Source organism: Panthera uncia, assembly GCF_023721935.1.
Source record: "Panthera uncia isolate 11264 chromosome D3 unlocalized genomic scaffold, Puncia_PCG_1.0 HiC_scaffold_8, whole genome shotgun sequence".
NCBI lineage: Eukaryota > Metazoa > Chordata > Mammalia > Carnivora > Felidae > Panthera > Panthera uncia.
This window is the reverse complement of record NW_026057586.1, coordinates 38,996,364-39,016,659: the sequence shown is the minus strand read 5'-3', so window position 1 is coordinate 39,016,659 and position 20,296 is coordinate 38,996,364. Positions and strand designations below refer to the sequence as shown.

The following is a 20,296-nucleotide window of genomic DNA, read 5'->3' as shown; positions in this document are numbered from 1 at the left end:
GTATTACTGGGCAATCAAAAAGAATGAAATCTTGCCATTTGCAACTACATGGATGGAACTGGAGGGTATTATGCTAAGTGAAATTAGTCAGTCAGAGAAAGATAAAAATCATATACCTTACTCATATGAGGACTTTAATAGACAAAACAGGTGAACACAAGGGAAGGGAAGCAAAAATAATATAAAAACAGGGAGGGGGACAAAACAGAAGAGACTCATAAATATGGAGAACAAACTGAGAGTTACGGGAGGGGGTGTAGGAGGGGGATGGACTAAACGGGTAAGCGGCACTAAGTATCTACTCCTGAAATCACTGTTGCTCTATATGCTAATTTGGATGTAAATTTTAAAAATAAAAAATAAAACAACTTAATAAAAATAAACAAAACAAACATATTTCACTTAGCATAATACCCTCCAGTTCCATCCATGTTGCTGCAAGTGGCAGGATTTCTTTCTTTTTTTTTTTTTTTAATGTTTTTATTTATTTTTGAGACAGAGAGAGAGCGTGAGTGGGGGAGGGGCAGAGAGAGAGGGAGACACAGAATCCGAAGCAGGCTCCAGGCTCTGAGCTGTCAGCACAGAGCTCAACACAGGGCTCAAACCCACAAACTGTGAGATCATGACCTGAGCTGAAGTCGGACACTCAACTGACTGAGCCACCCAGGCGCCCCCATAAGAGACTCTTAAATACAGAGACCAAACTGAGGGTTGATGGTGGGGGGCAGAGAGGGGAAAATTGGGGAAGGGCACTTGGTGGGATGAGCACTAGGTGTTGTATGTAAGCGATGAATCACGGTAATCTAGCCCCCAAACCAAGAGCACAGGGTATACACTGTATGTTAGCCAACTGGATAACAAATTAAATTAAAAATAAATAAATAAATAACTAAACAAACAAACATAAAGTGGCCCCTTACACGTGGCAAAATGAGTAGCCTTTGCCAGTGTCTATGCCAAATGGCATGGAGTGGCTATGTATCATATTTCTCACTTAGGAATAGGTTTGAGGCCTATGAGCAGTTCTTTCCACAGCACTGTGGTCTACTAATTATGTGGTACCCAGGAATTCAGTAACTTGCAGGCCTCCCTTTTCTTATATTACGCAGGGTGCAAGGGCACTTCCCAGCATCCCTTCTTCCAACCATAGGCAAGAACTCTTATACAGTATATATACAGGATGAGTTTAAACCAAGCACCACTATTCTGGTGACCAAGGTAGTTTAAAGTCAGTAAGAGCAAAAAGCAGACGTAAGTGTTGGTTAGCTACACTGAGCCTCATTTCTCTTCTATTTATTCTGGGCCTCTGAAGACAAATGATTTTATTCAGATTTACCAGAAGGAGGAATTTGTTTTAAAAGACTAGTATAGTTTAAATTAAAATCAAATTATCATCAATAAATCAATAAAATTCAGGTTAATCACCCCCCCTTTTTTTTTACAACTTAGAAGAACACAAAGATACAAACCTTGAATTTTCTTCTCACTTCTGCTATTTTGTCCTCTAATTCCTCTGTTTTAAATTTGGTTAGGTGGAAAATAGCACCAAGGTGATAAGCTTGCCTGTAGAGTTGCTTAATAAATTCATCATTTTTTCCCCTTAGTTTCATCAAAGATTGGATTTCAGACTCAAACTCTGATTTTTTTCTTATACTATAAAAAACAAAGCAAAAGGATTGACAAGATTATTCCAAGAAGGTATATATTGAGGCAAATATATTTAATAGTAGTAAAAAAGCAACAAAGTCATATTTTATGTTGCCTAAAATATAAAATAACCAGATACTTAACTAAATCTTGAATATAAAAAATATGACCCAAAATTCCATTTATTTTCCTGCTTTTCCTGTTGGCTGCTCTTAATTGTCAGGCTGTGCTCAATCTCAGAAGGATAAGTGTATCAATAAGAAAGGCAGGTACCTCAAATGCTCAGTTTTCAGAACATTCATCCCTTCCTTCTAAAACAATCCATTCTTTCTAATCTTATATAAATTAGTACTAATAATAATCAAGTATGAGAAAAATCCAGTCCATGAAAAAGAGAAACAAAAGAAAACCAAAAACTAAAAGCATTCAAAAAGAAAACCCCCAGCTAAGGAAAAGAGTCAATAGAAGAAAAGAGTGAAGACATTAATATCATTTTAAGATTGGATACCAACTTTTTCAGATACACACACTGAGGCATACAATGTAAAAAGCATACATTCACAAGTGAGGTAACTAAGAAACTAGCCAAAGGTATTCCACCAGATGTGCTACCTGGGCAAGGTCCACTGCATCACAGCAGGGGTTTTTGAGTTGTACTTGTTTGTGAAAGCACCAACTTACTATTGAAGTCTATAGGTTTATAGAAAGGTACGAACTATGATTGGGAAGAAAAGACAAGAGACTGAGAACTCAACCAGTAGGAAAAGAAGAAATTTTTTTTAAAAAAGAAATGAATGAAAATAGAAACACAACATACAAAAAGCAGTTCTAAAGGGAAGTTGATAATAACGAATGCCTCCATTAAGAAAAAGGAAAGATTTCAAACCACATAACTTTACATCTCAAAGACCTAGAAAAATAAGAACAAACTAAGCCCAGAGTTAGGAGAAGAGAAGCAATAACAACAATCAGAACTGAAACAATTGCATTAAACCAAAAACTATAGAAGAGATCAACAACAAAAAAGCATGGTTTTTAAAACATATGTAAACAAAGCTGACAAAACTTTACACGAAAAAAAGAAAGAGAAAACTCACATAAATAAAATCAGAAATAAAAAGGGCCACATTACAACTGACAACTTAGAAATACAAACTACTAGGAATAATTATATGCCAACAAATTGGATACCCTAGAAGAAATACATTCCTAGAAACACACAATCTACCAAGACTGAATCATGAAAAATTAGACAATCTGAACAGGCCAATAATGAATAGGAAAACTGAACCAGTAATCAAAAACTCCTAATTAAAAAAACACTCAACCTGATAGCTTTATTGATGAGTTCTACCAAACATTTAAAGAATAATTAATGCCAATTGTTCTCAAACTCTTCTAAAAAACTGAAGAGGATGGAAAGCTTCCAAACTCAATTTAAGAGACCAGTATTACCTTGATACCAAAGCCAGATGAAGACATTATAAGAAAAGAAAATTATAGACCAATATCCCTGATCAATATAGATGCAACAAAATATAGATCTTCAACAAAATCCTATCAATCTGAATTCAACAACAAATTAGGTTCAAATACATAAATCAATAAATGTGATACACCACTTTAGTAGAATCAAGGATAAAAATGTGATAATCTCAATAGATGCAGAAAAAGTATTTGACAAAATTCAACATCAATTCATGATAAAAACTCTCAAAAATTGTATATAGAGGGAGTGTACTTTAACATAATAAAGGCCGTGTATGAATAACAAGTCCACAGTTAACATCATACTCTATAAAAAGCTGAAGATTTTTCTTCTAACATGAGAAAAAAGCCAAAGGTGCCCACTCTTAACCATATCTATTCAACATAGTACTAGAAGTCTCAGAGTATTTAGGCAAGAAAAAGAAGTAAAAGGTATCCAAATCAGAAAGGAATAGCTAAAATTTCCTGATTGCAGATGACATGATCTTATATAGAAAGAACCTTAGGGGCGCCTGGGTGGCTCAGTCGGTTGAGCGGCCAGCTTCGGCTCAGGTCATGATCTCGCGGTCTGTGAGTTCAAGCTCCGCGTCGGGCTCTGTGCTGACGGCTCAGAGCCTGGAGCCTGTTTCAGATTCTGTGTCTCCCTCTCTCTGCCCCTCTCCCATTCATGCTCTGTCTCTCTCTGTCTCAAAAATAAATAAACGTTAAAATTAAAAAAAAAAAGAAAGAACCTTAAAACCTCCATCAAAAAAAAAAAAACTATTAGAACTAATACATAAATTCAGTAAAGCTGCAGAAAACAAAATCTATATACAAATATCTGCTGCCTTTCTATATACTAACAATGAACTATATAAAAAAATTAAAACAATCTCATTTACAACAGCATCAAAAATAATAAAATATGTAGGAATAAATTTAATCAAGGATGTGAAAGAAAGATCCATACACTGACACTGAACATAAAACATTGATGAAAGAGATTCAGGAAGGCAAAGCTATGGAAGGATATCCTGTGTTCATGGATTGGTATAATTAATAATGTTAAAATGTCTATGCTGCCCAAAGCAATCTAGAGATTCAATGCAATCTCTATGAAAATTCCAGAGGCATTTTTCACAGAGACAGAAAAAAAATCCTAATATTTGTATAGAGCCACAAAATACCCCAAAAATCCAAAGCAATCTTGAGAAAAGAAGAACAAAGCTGGAGGTATCACCCTTCCTTATTTCAAATAGTATTACAAACTATAGTAATCAAAGCAGTATGGTACTGGCATGACAAACAGACACACAAACCAGTAGAACACAATGAAGAACCCAGAAAAAAAAAAAAAAAAAAAAAAAAAACTTTGACAAGGATGCCAACAACACACAATGGAGAAAGAATCATCTCTTCAGTAAATGGTGTTGGGAAAACTGGGTAGCTACATGCAAAAGAATGAAACTGGACCCTTATCTTATACCACTGACAAAAATTAAATTGAAAAGGATTAAGGAATTAAATGCAAAAGCTAAAACTATAAAACTCCCAGAAGAAACACAGTGAAAAGTCTCCTTGACATTTGTCTTGGCAATTATGTTTTGCCTTTTGACACCAAAAGCACAGGAAACAAAGTAAAAAATCAACAAGTGGGATAACATCGAACTAAAAACCTACTGCACAGAAAAAAAAAATCAACAAATTGAAAAGGCAACCTACTTAATGAAAGAAAATATATTTCAAACCATATGTGGTAAGACATTAATATCCCAAATATATAAGGAAATTATATAGCTCAGTAGGTAAAATCTAAAATACTCAACTAAAGAATGGGCAAAGGACCTGAATAGACATTTTTCCCAAAGACATAAAAATGGCAACTACGTGAAAAAGATGCTCAACATCACTATCTCCAAGGAAATGCAATTCAAAAACGCAATGAGATACCACCTCCCATCAGTTAGGATGGCTTTTATCAAAAAGACAGAAAATGCTCCAAGGATGTGGAGAAAGGGAACTCTTGTATACTGTTGGTGGGAATGTAAAATGGTATACCCATTATGGGTCACAGTCTAGGGGTTCTCCAAAAAATTGAAAACAAAACTGCCATATTGATCCAACATTCACTTCTACATATATAGCTGAAGAAACAAAATCACAAAATCAATTTCTTGAAGAGATATCTGCACTCCTATGTTCATTGCAGCATGATTCATAATAGCCAGTATATGGAAACAAACTATCAATGGATAAATAAAGAAAATTCCACATATATACGGGATACTATTCAGTTACAAGGAACAATGAATGAATCCCGTCATTTGCAACAAGATGGATGAAACTTACAGGACAGTTATGTCCAGTGATACAAGCCAGACAGAGAAAGATAAATGCTATGTAATCTCACTTATATGTGGAATCTGAAATCATTAACAACAAAAATGAATTCATAAAAACAGTGGAATGATGTTTAACAAGGGCTGAGTGGTGATGGAAATGGGAAGGACAGTGGTCAAGGTGTAAGCCTTCAGTTGTAAGATAAATAATCTCTGAGGACCTGGTGTATAATATGGCAACTACAGTTAATAATATTGTGTTGCTTACTTGAAATGTGCTAAGTGTATAGACCTTAATCATATTCACCACAAGAGAATAACACAGTAATTACAGAAAATGATTGATGGGTGGTAATTACATCACAAAGTACATATGTATCAAATCATCACATTTTACACCTCAAATATATAGAATTATGTCAAACATGTTTCAATAAAGCTGAAAAATTTTTTTAAAAATAGAGAGGAAGGGGAGCCTGGGTGGCTGGGTCAGTTGAGCGTCTGACTTCAGCTTGGGTCATGATCCCACAGTTTGTGAGTTTGAGCCCCGCATCAGGCTCTCTGCTGTCAGTGCAGAGCCCGCTTCAAATCCTCTGTCCCTCTCTCTCCCTTCCTCTACCCTATTCATGCACGCTCTCTCAAAAATAAATAAACAAAAAAATAGAAAGGAAGTATATATAACAAAATTATATCTGAAAAATTTCCAGTACTAAAAGCCAACATGGGTCACTAAAATGAAAAGTCTTACATAATGTTAAACTAGATATATTAAACGCAGAGAAGTACACACACCCCCAGACATGGAATTGTAAAGTTACAGTACTCTGAAATGGGAAGAGAAAATTCATAAGTTTTCCAAGAGAAAAAACAGATTACCTACATGAAATGATACCCAAATGCCATCAGATATATTATCAAGCAAAACTCAATAAATGGTTGATAAATTTAGAGATCTAATGTATGAGATGATGACTACATAAATTATGGTATCAAACACTTGGAGTTTGATAAAAGAGCAGATTTCAGGTGCTCTCATTACACACACACACACAAACACACACGTTAACTATGTGAGAAGATGGTATGCTAATTAGCTTGACTCTAGTAATCATTTCACTATGTATATCAAATCATCATGAGGTAAACTTTAAGTACATATAATTTTTAAAAAACTAAATAAAACATGAAAGTACCTTTAAATTAACTTTAAAATATGACTTTAGATCTAGAATAGGGTCCTTTGAGAAATTTCTTATTTGAATGGATTGAATAGAAAACAGAATGTGAGTTTATGGGAACAGGAATGTTCACTTTAATTAAGATTTGCTATAAAGAACAGAAGGGTAGAGCTGGGATTTAGAGCTCTATTTTATCTTGAGTTTGCTTCTTTCCTAAGATGAGCAATATTATGTAATGTTCGTATGCTATTAGAGAGAAGTAATAATAGTTCACAGGAAAGAGGAAATAACTGTAGCTACAAAGCCCGAGTATGTAAAAGGGAATGGCATCCTCCTGGAAAGTGTGTGGGTGATGGGAACTCCACTGTAAGGGCTGCTTCCATTATTAGATTTAATACAGGAGAATATAGAGTATGTAAAGACAGATGCAAATAGGCTGGCAAGAAAAAGAGGTTAATTCTCATTTGACTGCATCTGTATTCTCTATTAAGTTTTGAAAAGATTATTAGTGTTAAAATGAGAATAAGGAGGGCACTACTGATAAACTCTGGGTGTTGTAGTTAGTGATGAATCATTAGATTCTACTCCTGAAACCAATATTACACTGTATGTTAACTAGCTAGAATTTAAATAAAAACTTGAAAGAATGAATGAATGAATGAATGAATAAATAAATAAATAAATAAATAAATAAATAAAATGAGGGTGATGTGGGTATTAGGAGTGAAGAGCATGAGAAGATGTGAAATAGGGGTCAGGAAAACTGGACACTCTAAAAATTTTTTGGTAGTGCTGAATGTCACTTGAGATTCATAGTCACATACTTTAAGTTCTACTCGGCAGCAAATTTATTGCGGTGCTAATGAAGCTTAAATATGAGGGTCTCTAACTGACCCCAACCCCTTGTGAAGTCCTTTGAGTGTGTAACGGCATTTCACATGGTTGTACATTTTTGAATAAAGTTTGTGAAAATAATATATTCTAACCAAAATTTATTATTTTCTTTTTCTAATATAATTTACCCTTTGTCAAGTGGCATTGAATTGGTTGTGGGAATTCGGTATTCATAAGCTTATATTTTTTTTCAGAAAGCGATCTCACATTCTATAACATTTAGGGCCCACCAAAACAGGATCCATCCATGGTGAGATTAATTAATCTCAGCTGTGTCTTACTGTAGCCACATGCCGCTGTTTGGATCCTGCTTCAGTTCAATGATAGGGCTTTTCAAGTCACAGAAATAAAACTTGAAGGTGATTTAAATGAAGGGTTATTTTTAGTCAGATATAACTAGGTAGGAAGGTAGGATATACACATCTAGTAGGGATAACAGACTGATCATCTTAAAGTGTCAAATAATGGAGTGAGGGTACTCGGTAAGTAAGCTGGAAAGAGAGGTGTCAGCTGTGAGAGAGTAGATTCTTAAAACTGAAACCAGGAGGTGACTCTTATTGGAAATGAGAAGATGTAGGGGTAAAATTGTAAGAGAAGGTGGTTGATATGATATGGAAGAAAAGACTGTTGGGAATACGGAGGTCTAAAAATTGATAATCCAAGTTCTTACACATACTGAACACAGACAAATTTGGGTTTTGATTGCCTCTGGAGAGAGAGAGAGAGAGAGAGAGAGAGAGAGAGAGAGAGAGAACAGAAATGGGAAGAGTAATTTATTTGTGAAATTTTAATTTCTTACAAATAGGTCTAAAGTAGGCTAAAACATTGGTAGTTAATTTTGAATGGTGCATACAGCTTTTTGTCTTTCAATAGCTGAAAAAGTAAAAGCAAAATAGTTTAAGAATATTCATTGGAAAGCATGCTGTTAAATGCTGAAAAAAATCATATTCTATACTCCTGCAAAGTAACTCAAATTAATAGGCTGGTAAGATATAGCTAAGCGAGTATGAAAGACACAGTACCCTGTGGATTCATTCTAAGTATTCCAGGCTATTTAACAACTTCAATAATATTCTAATTGCGATCTCCACAAATAAATCACTACCCTGTTAACTCTTGATAAACACATTCTATAAAATATACCAGTAAATCTTTATGGTGTTCAATAGCTTTTTTGCTCATTTCCCTCGATTATCAACCCCATCTTTGGATCAGTGCAGTTACAATGGCACTGTCTTGCTTGAGGAACAGTAGAGCATTAGGAGTAGATATTCTGAATATTTTACAGAGCTTGGATGTAAGAAAATAGCTATACAGAAATTCATACCACACAGTTAACTTCAAGCAAACTAAATACAAATTAATCAATTTCAAATCATCTTAAACAAGTTCATTTTCTTTGATTTACGTTGCTGAAGCCTGCCTATCACATGAATAAGTAATCAAGTGAAGTTGTTTGCTCAAGTCAAATGTCCCATTTGTAAAAGGTTTTTTACATTTCTAAAGGATGCTGGCTCATTTGAAAGACAAAATTACTAATTACACACTGTACTACAAGGTAAACAATTATGCATCATTATCACCAAAAGCTCTTGCAAATATTTGTATGCACAGAGTCATGAACAAAGTCTGTTAACAAATATGGCATCTACCTTTCAGTGTTGCCATTTTTAAAATGAACCATATACGAGCAATAGATCATATATTGAATTAATTATGTAACTTATTCAAATAGTGTAACAGTTGGAAATGACATCAAATAGTGAGATGGTATTCTAAAGGAATCTTAGAATATATGTATCAGTCCAAATTTGGAAGTTTTTGATGACGATATGCAAAAGATGTATGAGTGTCAGTGATTTGCTTTAAAAGTTTTTATTATTATTTTTAGACTTAAGGAAAAAAGAAGCTGGGATTAAGGGAAAAGTGATTTGGGTAATGGAAGAATAAAAAAGAAAAAAATTAAAAGACTAAGAACAGAGCTCTTTGGAGAAAGCAGTGGGTATACCCAAATACAGATGGAGAATTAAATAAAGTAATACACTTTTGACATATTTTCTAAGTTGTAAATGTAATGTCCATAGTCTGCTGTAACATGCCAGATACAGGAATCAAGACTTACCAATGAAGGTAAAGAGGCAGTATTTCTGAGAAAGAATACAAATTTTGGATTCAGACAGACCTACATTCAAATCCTGATTGTCCTTAATGTAATTGGGGGGTGGTGCTTTCATACACTATTTACTTATATGTAAAATTTGCTTAATAATACCTACCATTAAGGTTGTTATCAAGATTAAGCTTAAATAGAGAATAATATATACATTGTACTTATATATGTTGAGCAACATATACAAGTGATTTAATAAATAGTTTTTTGCTAATTAAAAAGTATGTAACAGCATGGATCTTCATTACAGTGACATCTGGTTTAATGAAATGGAAGACAATGAGAAAAAAAAGACAAAAAAGGTAAATAACCATTAATATTGCTTTGGAGCAAAATAAGATATCACAAATGACATTAGAATTAAACATACAGCAAGGAGATTAGGAGCACAGAGATACTGAAGCAAAGCAAGAAATAAGGATAACAAATTTTTATATTCAGCTTTCATTAGTTCATTATGTGATTTATTTAACACCTACTGAGAAAAACACAGACAAGTACACAGACACATACAAGCACAGACAATGCCTAAAGCCAGGAGCTTAGCTAAGAGGAAACACAAATAAACAAACCAACAGTAACTGTACATAGTGTGACAAGTCCTAGGAGAAAAGTGTATGCAATCAGTGAGGGTTAGTTAAATGAATACTTATGAGAACTGACTGCATACCAAGTGCTACCCTAGGTGACTGGGATATAAAGATGAATTAAAACTAAACTCACGATTTATATTCTCGTGAAGGAAAAAAGACACACACACACACACACACATCTCTGTGCGATCATAAGTACAATAATAAACAGAAGTACTTAATACCACCATATTTTGGGGATAGGGGAAGTTACTAAGAGGGAAAGCATCTGGGAAGAGTTAATGTCTGAGCTATTTTATGAATGATCACTTCATCATGTTTTGGTTTTTTTTTTAAGCCAGAAAAAAGAGGAGGAGGAAGAGAAGGAAAAGGAAGAGAATTTCAATCAGAGGAATACCAGAGACAAAGATTAAAGTTTAAAATAATATGAGTTTGGATATATTAGTATTTTACTAAGCTACAACATTGAGATCACACAAAGGAGTGGTGCAAGATGAGTCTGAAGTTGTACAGGTAACAGGTTAAAGTGTCTAATCCATCAGTCTGGGAGACAAGACTTTATCCTATAGTTGGTAGAGAGACTCAAACTTTTTTAAGATGCTGAAAAGAAATAACATTTCATCCTTTGTAGATAATTTGCACCAGTAATGCTGTATAGGATAGATCTGAGGGTGAGCCCTCAGAGTACCTTGGAGTAAGGTAGACTAATTGGAAGCCCATTTTAATATTCCAATTAAGGGACAATTAGCACATGATTTAGGTCATTGGTAAGTAAAACAGAAAGGAAAGATCATTTAAAAGACAGACTTGGGGCACCTGGGTGGCTCAGTCAGTCAAGGGTCCGACTTCGGCTCAGGTCATGATCTCGTGTTCATGGGTTCAAGCCCTGCATAGGGTTCTGTGCTGACAGCTCAGAGCCTGGAGCTTGCTTCCAATTCTGTGTCTGCCCTTCTCCTGCTCACACTGTGTGTGTGTCTCTCTCTCAAAAATAAGTAAATATTAAAAAATAATTACAAGAAAGACTTAAAGAAGTTGGCAGGATGCTGGCTATTAGCAGATAGAGAGGCATATAGGATGATGCCTGAAGTAAGTAACTTGGTGGATAACGGTGTCAAGATGTGATATTGCAGGAGAGAGGAGGTATCCAAAACAATTCTATCAGGAGAAATAAAAGACGTGGATAGAGATTAAGAAGTGAAGAAAAATATGACATATGTTAAAATAATGAGAGTAGATACAATTTCTGGAATTGAGAGCAGACCAAGGATGTACAAGGGCTGCAGTTAGGACTCTGAGCTCATCTATGAGAGACAAGCAGAGATAAATGAGCTGCTGTCGAATTCCTAGAGAGAACAGCTTCATAGAGTTAAAGGCAGAACCAAGAGAGTGACATGCTGAATCTCAAAAAGAGATAGCATCAGAGAGGGCATTAGACACAAATGCTTGGTTCACATAGGGGGGAAAAAGATATTGCAATAACATGAAAAAAACACTCCGTGAATTTAGAAAGGGAGATGTTCATTGTTGTAGTTGTCTTTAAATTAAGTAAGAAAATTTTGGTAGCATTGGAGTTTCAAAAGCCAGACTGCTGTGTGTCAAAAAGTGATTAACAGTCAAGCAAATACTGTTAATAATCTAGCAAATATTGCTAACTACGTCAAAATTTTAATGAGAATGTAAGGGAACTACTGTGTGATTGCCAAAGATAAAACTAGAATGAAGACAAGGCCTTCACTTTAGGCTGGAAGAGGGTTAATGGTGAATATAGCCTGAAGGAAGAAAGTAATGAACAAAGATGTCAGAAATAGAAGCTATAAGGATAAACTATGTCCTGTACAGGGCAAAAGGTATTAAGATCAAGAGCACCGATGGACGTGCTAGCCTTAAAGAGGAAGTACCATTTGCCACTTAAATTTAAGGAGGCAGGAGAGCTGTTTGCAGATACTAGCACTGTAGAATACATTTGACAAAATGCATCATATCTTCAACTGTTCCTTCCAATATGGGTAACCTATAGTATAAAGAAGATTAACGTTTTCTGAGTTTATCTTCTTGGGATTTATCATGATGCCTGAATCTAAGGATTCACGTTCAAAAGACTGTTATCTGCCATTGTCTTTTTGAATATTGCTTTCCCATTCTCTATTTCTCATTCTATTCTCCGTAATACTTAATATTTATTCCATATTTTTGTCTCTTTTGCTCTCTGTACTGCATTCCGGGTTCCTCTTCATGTTTCCAAGGGCACTGATTCTTTTTTTCCCCCAGCTGCATTTGGTATTTAATTAATACAATATTTAATCAAAATGAATCCACTTTTAAGCTTTACAAGTTTTGGTGAATTCATTTTCAAACCTCTCTGAACTGTTTTGATAATGTTCTATTAGTTTGTTTTGTTCCCTTTAATCATTTTAAACTTACTTAGGCAGATTTAATCTAATACTATCATTTGAAATTATTGTGGGTGTAAATATACTGCTGATTATTTCTGCTCTCATTCATGTTCTATTTTCCCTTATTGTTTCATATTTTGTGAGGTCATCTTCATTTAATGTTTATTTATTGAGAGAGAGAGAGAGAGAGAGAGAGAGAATGAATGTGTGCAAGTGGGTGAGGGGCAGAGAGAGAGAATCCCAAGCAGGCTCAATGCTGTCAGCGTGAAGCGAGAGGCAGGGATCAATCTCACAAACTTAAGGGATCATGACTTGAGCGGAAAACAAGAGTGGGATGTTTAACCGACTGAGCCACCCAGGCACCCCTGTCAGATTTAAAAGCTTTATTTGAGAAAATCTTGTGTGGCCTCTGCCTGTTTATTTCTCTAGAGAATATTTACCAAGGTAAGATCACTTTTTAAAGTCAAATTTCTTGGTTGGGGCCCTACAAGATCACCTAGATGGTATAAATGAAAACATCAAACAAGTGTCAAAAATAGCCACACCATTCTCTTGTTTCCTACCCAGGTTCCAGGCTTAGACAGACACACTTTCTTATCTCTGCCTTTGCTTGTGGGTATATGTTTTCTGCTCTGCCCATTCAAATGGTCTTACTTTGCCCAGTTCCCTTACTTGCACAGATCCATGGCCCATGGCCTATTATTTGAAGACACTAAAATTTAATCACCCTGTTTGCCAAGATCAGCAAAGTCATTTTTCAATTCATATTTTTAGAGAAGCCAAGTATCAACTAAAAATTTAACTTACAGGTTTTCCATTATTATTATTATTATTATTATTATTATTACTATTATTATTATTTTGCATTGCCCTCTGAGGATTTCCTTTACTTTTTCATCAGCACAATGCGGCATTTAAAGGATGTATATCCTATTTATGCTCCATTTATAAGTGTCTTACAGTCTTTATTATCAATGTTGCAGGAAAAGTAAACTCTGATTACTTTTTTATCTACATACTCTTTTTTAGACATAGTATCCTGTCCTTTTGTTTAACTTTATGACTCAAAATTTATGTCCTCCTCATTTCTGTGCTATAGATCTATCTAATTTTTACTTCTCATTTCTATTTGAAGAGCTGATAAGAATCTGAAATTTAATATGGCCCGAAGACACATAATTATATCTTCTCCAAAATCCCCCTCAGACTTTCCGCAAGCCCTTGTTACCTCAGCAAGTAGCCTGACGATTTTCCCCCCTCACATTTTATATTCCATCTGTCAAAAGATCCCATTGGTACTTCCTCTAAAATATATCTGAATTCAGCTATTACCATTTTTATTGAAAAAAAACCCTTGATCTATATCATCATTATAATTTTTCTGAGTGACCAAAGGAGCCGGCATCCTTCTATATGCACCAAAGTCCGTCCTTCAGTAAGCTGCCCACAGATCTAAAATAAGATGTAAGATGCTTTAAATGCATTAGATGTTTCACCCACATTCCTTTATCACAACCCACTTACAGGCTTGCAGTATCTGGGCCCTGTCTGCCTTGCAACATTCGTCTCCTTGAATTACTCTGCCCACATACAATTTTCCAGAAACAGTGGCCTCCATTCTGTTTCCAGAACACACGAAATTTTTATCCATCATAGGACTTTTGTGTGTTCCATTACTTCTATTTGGCAACTTCTTTCCTGGAACAGCTCAAGGCTGGCAAAGCTTCTTCATTAAAGTCTCAATTCAAGAGACAGCAGTGTCCTTGGAGGTCATTGCTAAAGCAGAGGTCCCAATTCTTCACTGGCCCGGTCACTCTAGCACATTATCCATTTTTTTTCTTCCTCCCAAGAGTATCGGTGACTGAATTTTTGGAAATTTATCAAATATTTAGTATCTATGTAGCAGAATGTAAGTTTAAATGATATCCCCAGCACTTAAACAGTATTTCATATAAAGCAGGTGTTCAGGACACTCAAACACACACACATGGACAAACACATGCACACACTTGCAAACATACATTTGATTTTTAGGTCTACATTTTCTTTAAGTACAAATATTGATTATAAAGGCAGTCATAAGCATATGGTTATATTATTAGTCTACTAGTCATAAACAAGAGACTATAAAAATCACTGCGTAAAGTAAAAATAAAGATACACGACGCTATTTCTGTTAACCATTAAATAATAAAAACAATTGACCTTTATATTATTGTCTGTATCTCTTATAATGTATCGTGTATAACCCACAGAAATGGAGCCAAATGATGTTTGACAAAGAAGCAAAGGCAATACAGTGGGGCAAAGATCATATTTTCAACAAATGGTGTTGAAACAACTGGACATCCACAGACAAAAAAAATAAAGCTAAACAGGGACCTTACCTCTTTCATAAAAATTAACTCAAAATGGATCATAGACCTAAATGTAAAATGCAAACTATAAAATCCCTGAAGATAACATAGGATAAAACTTAGGTGAGCTTGGATATGGCAATAGTTTGTTAGACACAATACCAAAGCACAACCCATGGAAAAATTAATTGATAAGCTGGACTTTGTTAAAATTAAAACCTTTGGCTCTGTGAAAGCCAAGGTCAAAAAATTGAGAAGCCACAAACTGGGAGAAACTATTTATAAATGACACATCTAATAAAGACCTGTTGTACAAAGCATATGAAATACTCTGAAAAGTCAACAGAGGGGAAAAAAAATCCAATTTAAAAATGGGTCAAAGACCTTAATGGACACCTCATCAAAGAAGATGAGTATATGAACAATATCAAATAAGTATATGAAAAGATTCTTCAAATCATATGCCATTAAAGGAAATGCAAATCAAAACAACAAGAAGATATCACTACACACCTATTAGAAGGGTCAAATGTAGAACACTGACAACACCAAATGCTGGTGAGGATGTGAATCAACAGGAACTCTCATTCATTGCTACTGGGATTGCAAAATAATACAGCCCCTATGGAAGGCAGTTTGGCAGTTTCCTACAAAACTAAACATATTCTTATCATATGATCCAGCAATTGTTTGTTGGTATTTACCCAAAGGAGTTGAAGACTTTTGCCCATGCAAAAACCTACACGCAAATATTTATAGTGGCTTTATTTATAACTGCCAAAACTTGGAAGCAACCAAGATGCTCTTCAGTAGGTGAATGCTTAAACTGTGGTATACCCAGATACAGAATATTATTTGGTGCTATAAAAAATGAGCCATGAATCACATAAAGGAACTTTAAATGGATATTAGTTAGTGAAAGAATCCAATTGAAAAGGCTACATACTATATGATTACAACTATATGACATTCTGAAAAAAAGGCAAAACTATGAAGACAATAAAAAACTAGTGGCTGTCACAGTTTGGATGGGAGGAATGGAAGAATGAGTAGACAGAGCATAGAGGACCTCAGGACAATGAAAATACTCTGTATAATACCATTATTACTGCATTACTAGGGTATTACTGCATAATACCCTAGAATGTACAACACCAAGAGTTAATACTGATGTAAATTACGGACTTTGGGTAATATGTTCTGTCAGTGTAGGCTCATCAATTGTACTAAATATACCACTGTGGTGAAGGATGTTGATCATGGGGGAGGCCGTGCATGTACAGGGACCAGGGGTATATGAGAAATATCTATATATTCTCCTCAATTTTCCTGTGACCCTATCTGCTCTTAAAAAAATAAAACCTTAATTAAAAATCTATCATTTTGCACAACTTAAATATATATACATTATATTTCTCAGTTATACTTCAATAAATCTGGAAAAGTTTTAAAAATAAGTAAGATAAATTTTAATAAATGTCAAACATATTTGGTACTTTCTTCATTTTTGTTGAATTTAGATTTCGTTTTCTAATTAATGGGAAAGCAGTTTTTGTTAGTTGATAAGAGTTTACAGAGGCCATTAATATTTCTTGATTCTACCCTATCAGATATGGAGGAAACTCTACCTTATACTGATAGAAAACTTGGTGTTATAATTTATCCCACAAAATTTCTACCTCATAAAAATTCTAATTTTCAAGCAGTAAATGGAGTAGACGTAGAAAAATTTGCTTGCCAATTTAAAGCACTTCTACATTTAACATGGAACTTCCATCTCCATGAACATCTTCCCTCAATTTCAGACCTATCCATCAGAGTGATATCTAGACACGTACACTTGAATCATGCCATACGCAATTCCAAACCAAACATATCAACATCTTCCCTCCAACCTTTCTGTTTTTCCTCCGTATATTTCCCAAGTTACTATCTGGTACCACCATCAAACCAGTTATTCAAAGCTTAACTCATTCAATTACCACCAAAGTGATATCTTTAAAAGAGAATCTGACCATACAGCTTCTTTGGTGCATTTCCATGGTCTTCAGCAGAGTCGAAACTTAGTTCCCTACCCTCAGTGTTTGTCCCTACCTGCCTGCCACATAAAAATGTGTGTTCATGTGCACACACACACACGCACACACATGCACACAGAGACAGACACACAAGTCAGATCAAGCACTTGCTCTAAGCTCTAGCCACAAAGTCAAAGTGCAATTCAGCACAATCTTACCTGTACCCCAAGACAACTGCATTTTAATGTTAAGGCTGCTATTTGGGATTGTTATTACTGGAGTAATATGTCAAGCATATTTGAACATTTATTAAACATCAGTTAAATTGAAATCACATTAAATTTCAAAAAAAAAAAATAAGAGAGGGTAAAAAAATCCTGAATCTGAATACAGAAAATCAAGTTTCAAATGCCAGTAGTATTAAGCTGTGAGAACTTCAAAAAGGCACTTTGCCTTTCTGAATCCCAAGTTCTTTATTTCTTCCTTGTAAGCACACAAGAATTCTCTAGAAAAAGCAGAATTCAATAGAGGATATATAATATTCCACCTCATTAGTAATCAAAGAAATGGGAGTTTGAAACAACATTGAGGATGTATTTTTTCACTTATCAAGTTGGAAAAAACACAGCGCTCAATGTTAGCACAAGTACATCACAGAACAAGCTTATGTACTGCTCAGCTTCAATAAATGACATAGTCTTTCTGGAAAGTAGGTTTAGAAAGGTATTAGAAATTTATTTTTTTAAAGGTATTAGGAATTTAAAAGCATTATAGCTAATCTACTTCCAGAAATCTACTTGGAATTTTAAAAAGCTTAGATATCTGAAAAATAATTGCCACAATGTTTACGTCATGAAAATAAAAACAACCTAAAAGTAAATATTAGAGTAATTATGAAAAAATCATGACACACCCATATAATAGAGTTTTTACAGATATCCAAAGCTCCATTTTACCAAAACTTCCAGTGCTTTCAAAATGAAAGAATCTTGTATGATCTTTTTGCACTATTGTTATAATGTGTATTTTTTAGAAAAGAAAATACAAAAAAGTGCAAAAACAGATTGAAAACCTAAAATCATTTCAGTAAATAGAGAAAATAACTACTAATATATTACTGAGTTTTTTCATCCATAATGACACTAATTGTATGTCCTTTTATTCCCAACATAATATAATAGAATTCTTGTTACATTGTTATACAAACCTCAAATACATTATTTGAATATCTGTAAAAATTATTTGAATATCATGGTTTGGGAAATGAAAAAAGTCTTGGGCATATACAAGGGCAAAATTGAAAAAAAGAATCCCTCTCATAAATATAAGGTTGCAAATGGTTAACTCAATTTTATCTTAGGACTCAAAGATTTTCCACAAATAGTTTCCAGAAGAAAGTGGAAAACACACAATAAAAATAGCCAAGAGCACAAGGGAAAAAGATAGCAAAAGCATGAGTTAGGAGAATAAGATGCAAAAATAAATGACAAAGACTACAGATATTTAAATTATTAGATTTAGATAAAATAATAACTAACTATTCACACTATGTTGAAAAAGCAAAAGATAAGCTGTAAATATCTATATCAAACAGGGAATTATAAAATTACTTAGAAGATTTGGAAGTAAAACAAACTGTGGGGAAACAGGTTCTACTTACATAAATGGGTTAGAAAGCTTAGGGCTGACAGCCGCCACCGGGCAAAAGCGCCTGAGGTTACGTAGCAAGATATTGTAATGGATCACGAATAACTTATTATATCACTTGTTATATCATGGAAATTACTTTCCATCTGATGCCAATATACTATTTTATTTGGATCAAAAACTCCACTTGTCCCCCCCAGACCCTTTGCTTCTTACACACACAAGTTAATGATTACTATCTGATTGTTTTCTTCACTTTTGCCAAGTGTGTAAGATCTTGTTTTCTTCACGTTCACCACGTGGGAAATACCTTGTGAGCTCAATAAAGTCAAACCCTTTATTTGGGTTTGACTTATGAAACCCCTGTTCAGGCCCTTGTCTCCTCCCATTACATTAGCCTCTCTCGTATTCAATTCTGTGTCCCCTCTCTTACTGGACAAGACAGAACTCCAGACTCATAGTTTGTGACAGCAAATAAAGTTTCGAAATGAATAATTATTTTTGCATCTATCTATCTACCTACTTACCTATCTACCTTGCTAGCTACCTACCTACCTATCGACTATTAAGAGTGAGAGATTCACCAGTGAAACACGAATGTAAGAAATGTTTGCCATATATGAACTGATATTATCTCCTCAAATATTATCTCTGTCCTTTTTTTATCTTCTCGTCTTTTGGAACATCACTTAAACATGTGGTAGACCTGACTCTTACCTGACTATCTCTTAATTTCTTTGATTTCACTAATCTTTCGCTAATTCTTTGTTGACTAATCTGCTGTTAAAATCATCATTTATTTTTTTTAATTTCAAGTGAAAATCTGAAAGAAAATTTAAGTAATTAAGTGATATCTAAAATATTAACTGGACAAGCACAATGTATACACTGGAAATCCTTTACAATAACCAAGGCTACATTTCCACTACATGTGATAGACTGTATCACTATTCTCAATTATGTACTGTCTCTCTTTTTAAGAGGATTAGACTTCCCACCCTGTTGACATCAGGCTTGGCCATATGACTTGCTTTGTTCAATGGAGTGTGAGCAAAAGAAACACTTATCATCTTCCTGTGGAAGCTGTAAGGGTCATCAAGTGATCTCACTAATGAATCTGTGCTTACCAGAACAATGTGCCCTAGCAGGATCTGATTCTTCACCCTGAATCTAAGAAGTAGAAATAACATGAAACGCAGACACAGCTAAGTTGCAATGCAAGTGAGAAATAAACCTTTCTACTTGTATACCACTAAGATGAGATGGACGCTGTTGGCAAGATAATCTCATAAATGCTAACTCTCACACTTCCTTTCTTCCAGAGGGGTCTTCTCATTAGCTTCAGAATTTTTATTTTTTCTCCTATGGCTCTCTTAATAAAATGCAGTAACATTAACAAGTACAATTTTAAGTTATCTTTTGGAAAACAATGTTCCTTTTGCTGTCTTTTAAAAATTCTTTTCAACACATAGATAAATCTTATAGTTTCATTCTAGCATTTCCAAAGACAAAACGATCACTAAGAAATTTTAACAACTTCCTATACAATCATCAAATATCATCATTACCCCTTTCCCTTCTTTGTTCCTTCTT

General features: G+C 34.5%; 1 protein-coding gene across 3 annotated transcripts in view; it reads right to left on the bottom strand.

Annotated features, from left to right (window-relative positions):
* The window catches only part of CCDC178 (coiled-coil domain containing 178), a 436,068-nt gene that overhangs the window by 288,478 nt on the left and 127,294 nt on the right, over positions 1-20,296 (bottom strand). For all 3 annotated transcript variants that reach the window (XM_049620227.1, XM_049620228.1, XM_049620229.1), the window contains one exon: positions 1,470-1,653. In XM_049620227.1, coding sequence (XP_049476184.1) covers positions 1,470-1,653 — 184 coding nt within the window. The remainder of the gene's footprint in view (positions 1-1,469; positions 1,654-20,296) is intronic.